Source organism: Lissotriton vulgaris, chromosome 1_1 (genome assembly GCF_964263255.1).
Source record: "Lissotriton vulgaris chromosome 1_1, aLisVul1.2, whole genome shotgun sequence".
NCBI lineage: Eukaryota > Metazoa > Chordata > Amphibia > Caudata > Salamandridae > Lissotriton > Lissotriton vulgaris.
This window is the reverse complement of record NC_141685.1, coordinates 2,084,807,818-2,084,821,535: the sequence shown is the minus strand read 5'-3', so window position 1 is coordinate 2,084,821,535 and position 13,718 is coordinate 2,084,807,818. Positions and strand designations below refer to the sequence as shown.

The 13,718-nt window shown below is 37.5% G+C and overlaps 1 protein-coding gene across 13 annotated transcripts in view; it reads left to right on the top strand.

Moving 5' to 3' along the window:
* CALD1 (caldesmon 1) overlaps positions 1 to 13,718 on the top strand; it is a 555,479-nt gene that overhangs the window by 518,110 nt on the left and 23,651 nt on the right. For all 13 annotated transcript variants that reach the window (XM_086921091.1, XM_086921074.1, XM_086921047.1 and 10 more), the window contains 3 exons: positions 2,688 to 2,825; positions 6,745 to 6,840; positions 8,782 to 8,865. In XM_086921091.1, coding sequence (XP_086777217.1) covers positions 2,688 to 2,825; positions 6,745 to 6,840; positions 8,782 to 8,865 — 318 coding nt within the window. The remainder of the gene's footprint in view (positions 1 to 2,687; positions 2,826 to 6,744; positions 6,841 to 8,781; positions 8,866 to 13,718) is intronic.

Below are 13,718 nucleotides of genomic sequence, written 5' to 3'. Positions count from 1 at the left end.
GGGCTGAAAGAGCCTAAAAATAAACATAACAACGACGATAGGATACTACATTGAAAGTCAGGTCCCGAGCTACTGACAGGGTGCCAGCGAGCTACCAGTAGCTCGCGATCGACTGGTTGGAGACCCCGGGATTAGAGTCTCAATGTATCCTCCCTCTGCTATGTCCGGAGCGCCTACGGCTTCGATGCGATGCATGATGATCTAGCTGCAGTCTATAGGGTCTCTAAAGCACTTTCAAAGCATACTATATATTCACATATCTTAAATACTCCTTGTTGATGTTCATTCCCTCCTTGTTTTTGGGTCGAGGCATCCAGTTGCTCCATTCTCTTCCTAATCTTGCCAACTCAATTTTTTTTTTCTCATCTAAATGAGAAGGCAATTTCTTCAGGAGATTTTAAAAAGAGGACATATTTTCAGCAATGTCACTCACAGTGGTGCAAATGTTCTTCAAATGTTTCATCAGTATGGTTTCCCCCTGTGTTGTGTTGGCTATGTGGAGGTCAGTCCCCTACAACAAGGATGGAGTAAAATTCTCAAACTTAGTTTTTTCAATGATTGATTGCAAGGCTTATGTTGATACATTCAGTGGTCGTGTGAGCTCGGAAATCACATAAAAATGTTATAAACAACTCTACCTTGAAACTAATTTCCACGTCAATTTCCTCTTCAGGTAGGTGAGTCTTTACCACCATGTTAGAATGGAGCCCAACCCGAATACAATTCTAAATTAATCAACAACTTATAGTGTTTAATATTTAGTCAATGATGAGAGGTTTGGTGAAGTTTGAGAATAGTTGTTTTCTTAATAAGAGATTAGTATGTATTTGTGTCTTTTTATTTAGGTTAATCAAATAAGTCTGCTTACAGAAATATCAAGAAAAAGCTGTTTAGAATTAGCACACAAAATAACTGTGTTCCTTAGTGGGATAAATAACTATCTTAATCTAAAAAACCTAACCTATCCTAGCCAGAACCCATAAAGGGTACATTTGGAAAAGAGCAAAGAAAACATGGAGCATCAGGCTAATAGCTACAAGAGGTCAAACTCCCCATAAAGATTAGTTCTCGAAACTCAGCTGATTTCCCCAATAGCTGCAGTGACAACTGTTAACAGAGGTCTAACAAAATAATCACTGCAGTAGCTATAATCAGCATGGAGAAAGTATTCAAAAAGGCGACAGAATAACAGAAAAATCACTGTTATCAGTAGCTCACTGTAATGTCAGGCAGGAGTAGCACATTCTAGAGGGCATGGTAGGGGAAAATTGTGCTGTAATGTCAGGCAGGAGTAGCACATTCTAGAGGGCATGGTAGGGGAAAATTGTGCACAGAATGCATTGCATCTCTAACTAGGAGCACGTAAAATATAGAAAAGCACACAACATGCTGCAAACTCCGAATGTTGAATCATCTTTAGCCAATAGGAAAGGATCTTCTGATGGTCCATCATCTTCTCTCTTGATTCCCAAGGTAAACGTACATGTTGACATGTTGTTATTTGAATGTTCCTACAGCGTATTACAAAAAGATACATCTAGGAAGGTTCTCATGAGAACCTTTGCAAGCCTACTCTGTTAGCTGTTCAGTGTCCCATTGTGTAACAATGGGCTACTCTATGAAATGAAGCAATAATGTCTAGCATGTCCTGGTTAGATCATGAGACTCGAATCTATAGCAATATACTTGTTCAATATAAGCATGTGTCATAGGTAACTATCTAAAATACAATGAAGACATATCAGGTAAGGAAGCAAATAAATATATTTTGCAGAAATGCCATATTATACAAAAACGTTCTACAGTTCAATTATAAGGTTAAAACAGCATTTACAAAAAGGCATTCATTTTATTAAAGGAAAAGGAAGGAATAACAAAGTATTGAAGTTTAGCAGTGAAAGAATGACAGAAATGGGAGCTTTCTACAGAAATAAGCAGCATTTTCTCTTTTTACACGTTCAATAAAAGCACATTTTTTCTAACCTCTATATTGACATGCATTTCCTATTTTAATACTTGTTCATTATAACCATGTGTCAGAGGTAACTATCTAAAATACAATGAAGTCATATCGTGTAAGGAAGAAAAGAAATACATTTTGCAGAAAACAGCATATTTCACAAATACGTTCTACAGTTCAATTATAAGGTTAAAACAGCATTTACAAAAAGGCATTTATTTTATTAAAGGGAAAGGAAGGAATAACAGAAAGTATTGAGGCCTAGCGTTGAAAGAATGACAGAAATGGGAGCTTTCTACAGAAATAAGCAGCATTTTCTCTTTTTACACGTTTATTAAAAGCACATTTTCTCTAACCTCTATATTGACATGCATTTCCTATGTTAATGTCCAGACGCATTTATACATTGTCATGTGGTAAATTTTCATTAAAAATGTACACTTCCTCACAGGTAGCTCGTTCATCATCATTATTCTAACTTGTTACACTGTGACAATAAAGCAGCAACTTACCATGTCCACATGGTTGCAGGTGATATATGATTATGAAGAAACAGACCTCAGTTCAACTTCAAAGGATTGGCTTATAAATTTACCATTGTTTTACATATTCTTTAGCCTAGGTTTGCATAATGTTTGTATATGTGGTTATTAACTGTTTGTTTCACATCGTTTGCATACTTGGTCACTATTTGTCTAAGTCACTTAGAATATGTTTTCTTGCTCAGGGTACCAAGGCTGCCAAAGCTGGCAAGCCAGCAGCTTCGGATCTTCCACTACCAGCTGAAGGTGTACGCAATATAAAGAGTATGTGGGAGAAAGGGAGTGTGTATTCTTCACCTGGTGGTCCTGCTACGCCCAATAAGGTGAGCATATCATAATCAAACTGCTACACGTTTTAAAAGGATTGGTCTCTTAGGTGCCCCAAACAGTTGATTAAGTATAAAAACGTGTCCTAACTCTTTTATTTCTAGTCTTTGTAAAGGCGATGCCAAGATGCCTGTGTATAAAGGACACCTGAAGGGTCCTTTCCACTTTGATACTCCTTCACAAATTCATCAACATAATATGGAAGAAACAATACATTGTTGTTTTATTCACTACTTTATCTCATTGTCTACTAATAAATTTAGCCTAAGTGTTTTGTTTTGAAAAGTTCACTTTTACATGATTGTGAAATAGTGAGTGAGAGGCAACACACCCCACATAAACCTGAGACATGAACTCTTAATTTTCTTGTGGATATTCAACTCTACTGCTGCCTTTTTAATATCTCTCCCTGCAAAATCATGATTTTGCCTTTTTCAGAACACCAAGCTGTAGTGTACCTGGAAAGCTGCTCCAGGTGCTTTTACAGTCATTCAGTTGTTAACGGCTGGTATTTTCTCAAAGCATTAGTGTATATGGAGGACGATTATGCACTGTTGAAAGGCAAACACCCCAATATCCAAATATGCATTTTATTCCCTTTTCCTTTTACTCTGCAAGGAGATAATTTTTCACCATGAAGAAATTAACACCCCACCAAGTTATTGAGGGATTCACTCATCCTCCCGCACTAGAAGCGGAGTTACTGTAGCTGGAGTAAACCATTATCCATGGTGGAAAAGAGAGGGATAGGAGTTTTAAAATCTAACATGTATATGGGAATTTACACTCTGACAAGGGCAACCACTCCTTGATCCTCCTAACCCACACGCTTGCATGGGGTTTACTACTGCATGATTAAACCATTTACGCCAGGCAATTATTGTTTTGTCAATAGATGTCAGCTGACATCCAATAGAACAGTAAATTGAACATAGATGCATGCATTAAATCTGTGATGAAAAATGAATATTAGTCATTGACATTACTCCAGTATACCACTTCATCAATTTCAGAGCAAGATTTTAAACAAGTTGCTTGTGCAATTGGCATTTTCCACCTTAATTATGGGAAATCTGTATTTGCTCATATCACAGTCATTCGACTACTCAACTAAATATGGTAGTATATGTGTCTGCAAAATTGATGTTCATCCACAGAAAACCCTGCACTTCACACTTAAGAAATATGTGTACTTAGAGCACTTACATTGTTACCACTTTATGTTCTTTGCCCACATAGTTTTTCAGCCCTTGAGACTGAACACAACTAAATATGATACAAACAAACTGAATCTATGTGATTTATAGAATCTCTTCTTAGTAATGGCCTAAAAAAACAAAAAATAAATCAAAATGTCCATATTGATTCAATCATTATCTAGACAAGTGGCAAAGTTTTCAATTTCATCACAAATGAAATTAAACTAACTTTGACGTCAAGCTATTCACAGGTCTGGCTGGAAAAAGAGCTATCTGCTAAAAAAGCACTCGCAGATTTCATTGTGTTAGTTTAATTTAAAACAACAACTATGAATTACCCTATCACATTTGTATCTTGAAATTGAAGGTATCTTCCTCAAGCTGGTCCCACTGACAGTAGATTATATCCACCAATATCTCATTCCTCAAGCACCCACCCACTTTACTGAGCCAATTCTGGTCTTCCTCTCAACATAGCCATACATGATTTCTTTTATCCCCCACTCTAAAGATTACAGCTCCCATGATACACACCTCTCCGATACCGTTTTGATTGCTGTAATATAATGTCTGAAATATGCAATTTCATATTTTCTTTTTCATATTAGTCCATGTGACAATTTATTTTATGTCCCTGTGAGTACAATGCTATATTTCCATTGTTTAAAATATAGTGGACCTGATTCACCAAGGGCCTCCACAGTCGTGAGGGGGACTCCGCACTTCAGGCAGAATCTCCACAATGAAAACTATCTTTGAGAAGATTCTGTCATGAGTGCGGAGACTCACCCATGATTGCCGAACCTCTGACACGAGTGCGGAGGCCCTGAGGGAAGCAGGCTCCCTGATTTTTTGCAGTTCTAGGGCTGTGCTATAAAACTCAGTCATCACATAAAATAAATGATTGCATGAGGAAATAGTACAAGATCTGCACTCATCCAGCAACTCCGCAATGTACACATTACAGGATCAACACCCTTTAAACTTTTCTCTTTTGACTGCTATTTTGTACATGATCCCACCCACACGTAGAATTTACTTTGGAAGTATAATGGTAACCATTTTGGTTTATGGCAGCAATTACAGTAAAGAGGCAACTATATGTATGAAACATGTAACATGTCCGCATTCCCTGTTATTACCTATGGGCATGCAGATTCATGTGCTCACATGTACACATTGAAAGGACCTGAACCCCACTCGTAGTTGCCACTTGATAAAGGTGACCCTATTGGATATAATACAAGATTAAAACAGAGAAATTTAAATCAGAGCACTTGCCAAGCCAGAACTAGAGCTTTAACGCGTTAGAGCAAAACTCTCAATAAGTCTCTGTTCTTCTATTTCACCAAACCCTGAGCAAGACTCCATCTCACGATAACTGTCACAGTTGAAATTATTCTGTCTCTGATTTGTTTACCATATTTAACCTTTAGATATATGAGAATTTGACTATCTATCTGTCTATCTGTATGTCTGTCTGTCTGTCTATCAATCTATCTGTCTATCTATCTGTCTATCTATCTATCTATCTAGCTCTTAAATATAGATCATATGTCGACGTGTGAATGTGAGTGTGTGGTATATGGTCCTGTATAGTTATCAAGTGGTTCTGGTGACATTATAAAGCATAAGGAGGAAGGCCAAGTCATTTTTTCTAAATGTCACCAGAACATCAAGATGGCAAGACAGGACTTATGTAACCAGGTATGTATTTTTATTTTATTAACTTTTTATTTTGGGCTATATAGGTGGAAAAGCTCATTCTTTCAAAGTGAAGCTAACAATGATCACTGATTGGAGTGAGAATCTTTAGGTTTACCTTTTATAAAGAAATTGAGCATACAACAAGTGGGCAATGGTGAGGCCCAGAAAATGAGTGCAACTATTTGTCTGCACAGGTAACTCATGGATTTACTCGATAATTTGCTGCATAATTTGCAAACTATGCAGATGTCATGAATAATGCTCTTTATAGCTAACATTGAGGAAAATAATACTGCCAGAGAATGTGCTGCATTATTTGCATTTTTGTCATAAACATTTAGTAAACTTTGCTGCATAGTTAAATCATCCATGCTGCATAATTCTAGACGTCCAGACAATGGTAAAGCTCTGCAGAGTAGTTTGGGGGTCATAAGGATGAAATTCAGACTTAACCCGTAACATGAGATATTTCCCATATCTTACAATACTCCCTAAAATATTTTTTACAGCACTGATTTTGTGCAATAAAAACATAAAATATCAATGAAAGAAACTAAGGTTAAAACGAAGTCATATTTAGCTTTGATTTGATAGTTTTGCTTCTATAATACGAAATGCAACAAACTGCTTTTGCCTCACACTTGCCCTAAATATAGCATATAAACATGTAGAAAATAAAGTTGTCCCATTTATTACGAGCGCAGATCAAAACCAGTTTAATCCATATGTTTTCCTGCTACAAAGCTGTACGTTTGTGAAAATACTTAGTTCCATGCCTTATTATACTTTAATAAAAAATTTCTATGCACACATGAAATTTGAAGTGAAACATATGTAGGCGAACTCAGCTATCTCTTATGCTAAATTTTACCTTAGTTATTTTACACATACTAAATAACAAGCAATGGCTTTGATATTTTTATTATTAATTTTCCGCTCAACTTTGTTTTGATTCTTGAACACTAATATCGATCTATGGGAATACTTTAAATTCCTCTTTCTGTTTCAGGAAACTGCTGGCCTGAAATTTGGTGTTTCTAGTCGTATTAGTAGCTGGCAAACTAAAACTCCTGAAGTCAGCAAGTCACCTCCTCCCAAACCAACAGTAAGTACCCTAAGTATATTATTTGCAGTTGTCATTAACTTGATTGGCAGCCAATGATTATTTTCTCTCAGCTACGCCATATACCAAAGGCCTCTGACAAATGTCCTCCATAGAACGGCTTGGAGCACCAAAGCAACAGTTGAATTGTTAATGAATAATTAAAACTCAGGTGTCTTAATTTTTTGTCCTATCAGACTAGCAGTTGTTTCACCCTCATTGCGATTGAAACAGACACGTTTATTAGTGAAACTGAAGCTAAAGTAGGATTCAGTTCAGGGCTGTTCTCATTATTGGATGCCCTAGCAGTCACTGCCTGACTAAACAGGCAAGGTATATATTTGCAATCCATGGAAACTTGCAATTCCTATATTAAGACCTATTACTAGTTTGCTTTTTATGGTCAAGTTGCAATAGCATTAGTCACATGCAATACCAAAATGATGTAGCTGCTGAACTGTAAAAAGTTAGTAACATGTAAGTAATCACCAATGCCGAGTGCCTAGAGATATGTATTCATGTTAACTTTAATAAGGTTAACAGGCTTTGTCTGTATTTATAACTACTCGTCAACACTATAATGTTCATTATAAGTGAAGTGTTTCATGAAGTTGCTTCTGTATAACAGTTGTACAAAGCAAGCAAAAGATAATGGGAAAATACACCCTGCTCCCTCTCTCATTTAGTGTATTTTCTATTTGTAGTTCAGGCTACTTTTTCATGGTTTAGTAAAAGCCAGTAACAGCTAAACTACTCAGTTAAGTCAGTTAAAACACTGCATCAGCTATTTAGAATGAAGGACACCCTGACAGAAAATCCATGCTTTTGAAGGTAATACCTTAAACAAAATTCTATTTAGTGGATTGAATATCTCCTCTGTATTTTCTTCCTTTCCTCAAGCTATAGGTTTAAAATCTTTGGGAATATGATAACATCCTTTATAAATCTCTTTCTTGATCAGCTGGTTTCTCTGACTCTATGCTCTATCATCTCTGCTTGAATGGAAACCCACTGCCGAAGCTGCTTATTCCTCACTTCCTTGCTCTGTCCTTCTTGGCGCTTTTGGTCTATCATATGACAAGAACCACAGGTAATCTTTCATTGATGTTTCCTTAGACTTGCTAAGCAGATGTTTGTTAGAGTTCTTACCATCATAATGGTTAATACAGAAACGTAGCTTTCGTTTCTTCGATTGTAGCAAACCTTTGGACTTCTCTACATATTGAGTCCGAAAAATGAAAACCCCTGGCTGAACGTTATAGAACTGCATGTTGGAATGTGCGGGGCTCCAAGTCTGAAAGAAAAGACGAGACTGGTCTCCAAAGAGGCAGAAAGGAGTGACTGGTATTCTCTTGTCTACCAATGCCTACAAGTACTTCACTGTGTAATTACAGAGAAGAAAAGTAGTGGATAATCTTTGTAACCTTTTTCTTATAGTACAATTTAGGATTAACTGGCTCAGTTTGTGGCTAGTTTATCTTACGGGTTTTTAACATTAAACATTTCAACTCATGACCGCTTCAGAGTGTGGTCAACAAAAAAACTGCAATTTAATTGATATTATTGAAGATGATATATGATATCCTGTGCAGTAAAATGCAAGACTAGCTTCTCTGCTTTGGTGTGTGGTTATTTATTGAGGTTAGTTGCGGGGCTAAGTAGTTTTAAGGTGCACCACCTTCTGGACCATATGTAATTGCAGTTTGGCTGGCTTATATTCCTTGACCTTGAGGTATCAAATGTAATTTTTTTTTAAAGTTTGCTTTTTAAATATTTCTTAAACAGATATGTGTCCCAGTTATACAGTGACTCTTCAATGAGCAAACTTCTGATGTGTGCTTTTAACAGGGGATTACTGTATCATGTATATGAATGAATACCAGATCCGAGATATTTAACAAATCCCTTCTGAATTCTAATGTAACCTTTTATCATTCCATGCAGGATTTGAAACCTGTAGATGTATCCAACAAGCGTAATCTCTGGGAGAAACAATCATCAACTGACAAGCCTGGAACCCCAACCAAGGTAACACAATGGACTGACTTTGAACATGTTCTGGATCCATGTATTGCCTTCTTCTTGTATGATGGTGTTCATATTTTGGAAAGTTTTCTTGTTCCTTTATTAAACTGTACAAAACTTTATTTTTCAGGTAAACGCTTTCTAGGGGTACTAAGATATTACACGTAATGTCAAATTATCTTTAAAAATACTTGAAGTATACTTAGTTGATGTGCATAAGCATCTAAAACTTAAACATTAAAGAATAGTGGTGACATCCCTTGGTTAGTTCTGAAATAACAATATGAAGTCAAAATATGCGTAGAATGGCAAGCTTGTCAAGCAGATTATTTTTTTTTGGCAAACACTGTAGAAATATCTTAGATACAATCTTTTAATAAACATTATGGTACTTTATTTCAAAATGATTAAGGCAAAGTTTTATATTACCCTTTAATTCTGCATGACTCATTTCACTTTTAGTTCTTCCGAATATCACTATTTCCAGAATCCTTCACTAATAGGTCAGAGTTTAACTCTTCTCTAACTATTTCTACGTCAGCTCTTTAGTAGTCTCTTGTCTTCAACTGTGGGTTGTAGCGTAGTTGTCTTAGGCACCTGCTATTTTGGCCTGCCACTGCATCAGGGTACCAATTGCAACTACCATACTTTACCTGGTGTGGTTGTTGCCCTTTGAGTTTGGACTTCCTTGCAAATTTATCAAGCCTTAAAGGTGGCAGGTGCGAAATGGGTCTTCACCACATGAAAGATGGCCACATTCTAAAACGCTCTGTGCAGGCTGCCCCATATATCTACATATAATACGTTTTTCATTTTCACCAGTGTGTGAATGATCTGCAGTGATATATCTTTATACTGTGTGCTGATGAATTAAGTTGTTAAGGAATATCTCACTGGACCAATCTACCGGTATGTAGCACCTAGACCACTCTACCACCCGACACTGCCACAGGCTAATCGCGAGATATGCGGGCCAAGAGTACAAATGCCAGAGTAATCATCACAGTGGTTGTGGTGGAGTGTGATTGCTTTTTAAGAGAGATGCTGGTGCTTGTTGCAGTTAGCAGCCTCTCGCTCATCTGTCAACACTGACTCTGGGCAGATGACCAAGCCGTCCACCTGCAAGAGGGAGATAAGGTGGGGGAGCAATTAGAAAGCCATTTTCATAAATCACATGGGTGGACTGACCGACTCACTCATTGCGGGAAGACATTTTTTGAGAAAATATTGTGGTTTGCTCCCATTTAATGGCTACCTATTTGAAATGCACCTTTCTTTTGAATTGATAATTCAAAGTGCCAAAATGTATAGCATATGGTCTAACTCTGTAATCTTGTTCAGATATCTTCAATTTACACGCATTATCATAGGTTAGGATATAAATGGAGATAAAGTGTAGAGACATTATATTTCCTTCCTCCCCAGCTAAGTTGAATGGGAACAAGACCTCTAGTAGGCAAAAGGAAATTTTGCAAGACACTCCAGATCACAGCATTTCGAAAATCATTTTGGACATAGTTATGAAGGAATTATTTAATCAGTAGAACACTTGACTACTGAGACATCTAAATAATTGAAATCTCAACATGTTTAATTGTTCGCATTAAAACTCAACTTAGCAACTCCGAGAAGTGTGTTGAGGCACTCAAGAAAAAAGTGCTGAAAAATTCTAATTGGGAGGAGTTAAATTTAATAAAAATGAGCTAGATTACATGGTATCCATGCGGTTGAAGAACATGATGATATGTTTAAATTCTTCTCGAGTTTTATACCAGAGCTTCTCAACTTTAGAATTGTGTCCTTCAAATGAGTTTCAGAAGGCACACAGACTACGAGGAAGGATTCCCCCAGACGAATAGTCAAGTTTCTCCTCCATCATAAGCAAGCACAGCTGATCATGCAAACAGCAAAACAACGTGGCCCATACTCTTATAAAGGTCAATAGTCTCCTTTACTGCAGATTTCTCCTATGACACTAGCCGTATCCATAGGTTTCTAGCTTTATGCCCCTTTTAAAACAGAAGGAACTTTGATACAGCTTTTTAGATCCTGTGATGATGCTGGTGACAATATATGGCAGATTATGTGAATTTTAAGGTCTACAGGACCTTGAAAGCTTTCTTGCGAACCTGTAGCATTCTCCAATGGACACTTGCACTATTATGCGCCTTATCATAACCAATGGGCTGCTGTCCTACCCATCTCCACTGTACCGGACTGAGGACCACCTGCAACCACTCTCAAAAGAAAGACACGCAGCCTACTCAGGTGTAGTATGACAGACAAACAAGTGAAATCCAGTAGAAGATGTTTCCAAGATGTTTATTAGGTAATTAAGAATATAAATTACGAACCCCACCAGGAGCAGCCTGTATCATGCTCAGCCCCTTCAGCAACTGTCCTAACTCTCTCACTAACGTTCTGAATACTAACATTCCAAACTACAATCACAATGCTGAGCATCATATATTATAGGCAAGTTATAATGCAACATACTACAACATCTCCCTCCTATAAATTGAAAAGAGAGACAAAGTTATAATGCAACATACTACAACATCTCCCTCCTATAAATTGAAAAGAGAAAACATGCTAGGCAAGGTACAATGAAAATTGGAAACAAGTGAAAGCGTCAAGAGACTAATAGAGAAACATAAAAATAGAATGACAGTAGAGAAAATATTACAACAGGGCAGGCAGAAAGCACAAAAGACAATACACTCTTGCAAAATCAAAATATAGGCACAGCGAAGGACAGCGAGGTCCTTGGGTCAAAATCAAAATGTAGGTACAGCGGAGAACAGTGGAAAATGTACCTATCATTGTAAAATAATAACACTGAACTGTGATAGGCAAATATAAAGTAAAGCGTGCCCATCGCTGTTGGAAAACTGTAGTGAAATAAACAGCTGAAAAATAAAGCGTGCCTATCGCTCTGATGAAAATGCTGAAATGCATTTTGAAAAGACAAAACAAAGTGTGCCTATCGCTGTTGAGAATATTGACATGCAATAGGCAAATTAATAACAAAGCGTGCCTATCGCTGTAAAGAGAAACTGAAAAGACAGATGGAATGCAGGAGACTGCACATGAAATGATAAGCTGATGAAAGCTGACGATAAGTGTCAATCAAAATGGCAGCACGTCAACGTAAACGTGAGAGATACCAGAAGGCTCCAGTCAACAGCATGCTCCCAAATGACAATGACAGCAGACTCACGTCATAGAAGAGGATGACGAAGACACGGTGGCACGGGAAACAGGTGAGGTGGCATACGCTGAGTGCGTGTGCTCGCTGTGAAGCTCGAGCGTGTTTTTAAACTTGGCAAAGCGGTTTAACTGCCAGGTAGAGGGAAGGCACAGAAAGCAGCAAAAATAGAATAAAAATGAAATAAAATGACACGGTATGTGCCGGACCACGAAGGGTGAAGCAGTACGGAAAATAAAACACACTGGTAAATGGAGCAAATAAGATGGGCTCACCTGCCGTGCAGTTTATCTAGGGCTGCACCATACCTTTAAGTCTGAAACTAGACTAGTGCGCTGTAGGTTGTCAGCAATGTGGGAAGTAGCTGCCGGGAACACAAGAAATGAAGTTTTTGAAAACAACGAAGAGCAGTCAAGGCGGCGGACACGCGATGTAGCTGATAGATCTGCAGGGCAGAGTGATCTGTGCACAATTAATGATGAGGGCGAACGATGTGCTAACAGACACATGACACAGTGTACAACAGTGTACGACATGCAACTGTTAACAGATGTGTACACAAATGCCCACACGAATGTGGGACAACCCACATGCAACAGTAATAGATGTGGAGAAAGACCACATAGATGTGGAGAATGACCACATAGAACAGTAAAACTGTGAAGTGGAGAAAGACCACTTGGGTGTGGAGAACAACCACGTAGAACAGTAAAACTGTGAAGTGGAGAAAGACCACTTGGGTGTGAAGAACGACCACATGAAACATTAAGGTTTTCCTCAAACATGTTGGAAAACTATGAACAAATGTGGAGAAAGACCACAAAAAATATTAAGATGCTCCTCAAAACATGTTTGAAAATTATGAAAAAAATTTGAAGAATGACCACATGGAAGGGTAAAAGCAGTGAAATGCCCCCTAATATAAAATACATATTCTTTTTAAAATATGACAAATAAAATAATTCAAATACAGTAGGAAGAAAACATGCAAGAATAATTAGGACTTTAACGCTCATTACATCTGCCTAATGGAAAACAAAAGCTGATGGAGCAAAAATAAACACGCGTTGAAATCATGGGTAAGAAAATCTGCTTGTTAAGTCACTATCATTCCTTATTGAAGTGCAAACGATTAAAATAACCATAAGATGGAGCAGATAGCACAGTTGTCAAAAATGTCAAAAATTCAAAGGAGACAGATTAAGATGAGCTTTATGTGAGGAGTCATCCAAATTCAAACCACAAAGGAAATAAGTAAATAAGTACCTGCGAAAAATCCAATAAAACAATGCGAGGTCCTTGAGCAAAATGAAAATATAGGCACAGCGAAGGACAGCGAGGTCCTTGGGTCAAAATCAAAATGTAGGTACAGCGGAGAACAGTGGAAAATGTACCTATCATTGTAAAAAAATAACACTGAACTGTGATAGGCAAATATAAAGTAAAGCGTGCCCATCGCTGTTGGAAAACTGTAGTGAAATAAACAGCTGAAAAATAAAGCGTGCCTATCGCTCTGATGAAAATGCTGAAATGCATTTTGAAGAGACAAAACAAAGCGTGCCTATCGCTGTAGAAAATGCTGAAGTGAAATAGGCAAATCCAAAATAAAGCGTGCCTATCGCTGTAATGAGGATGTTAAAATGACGTA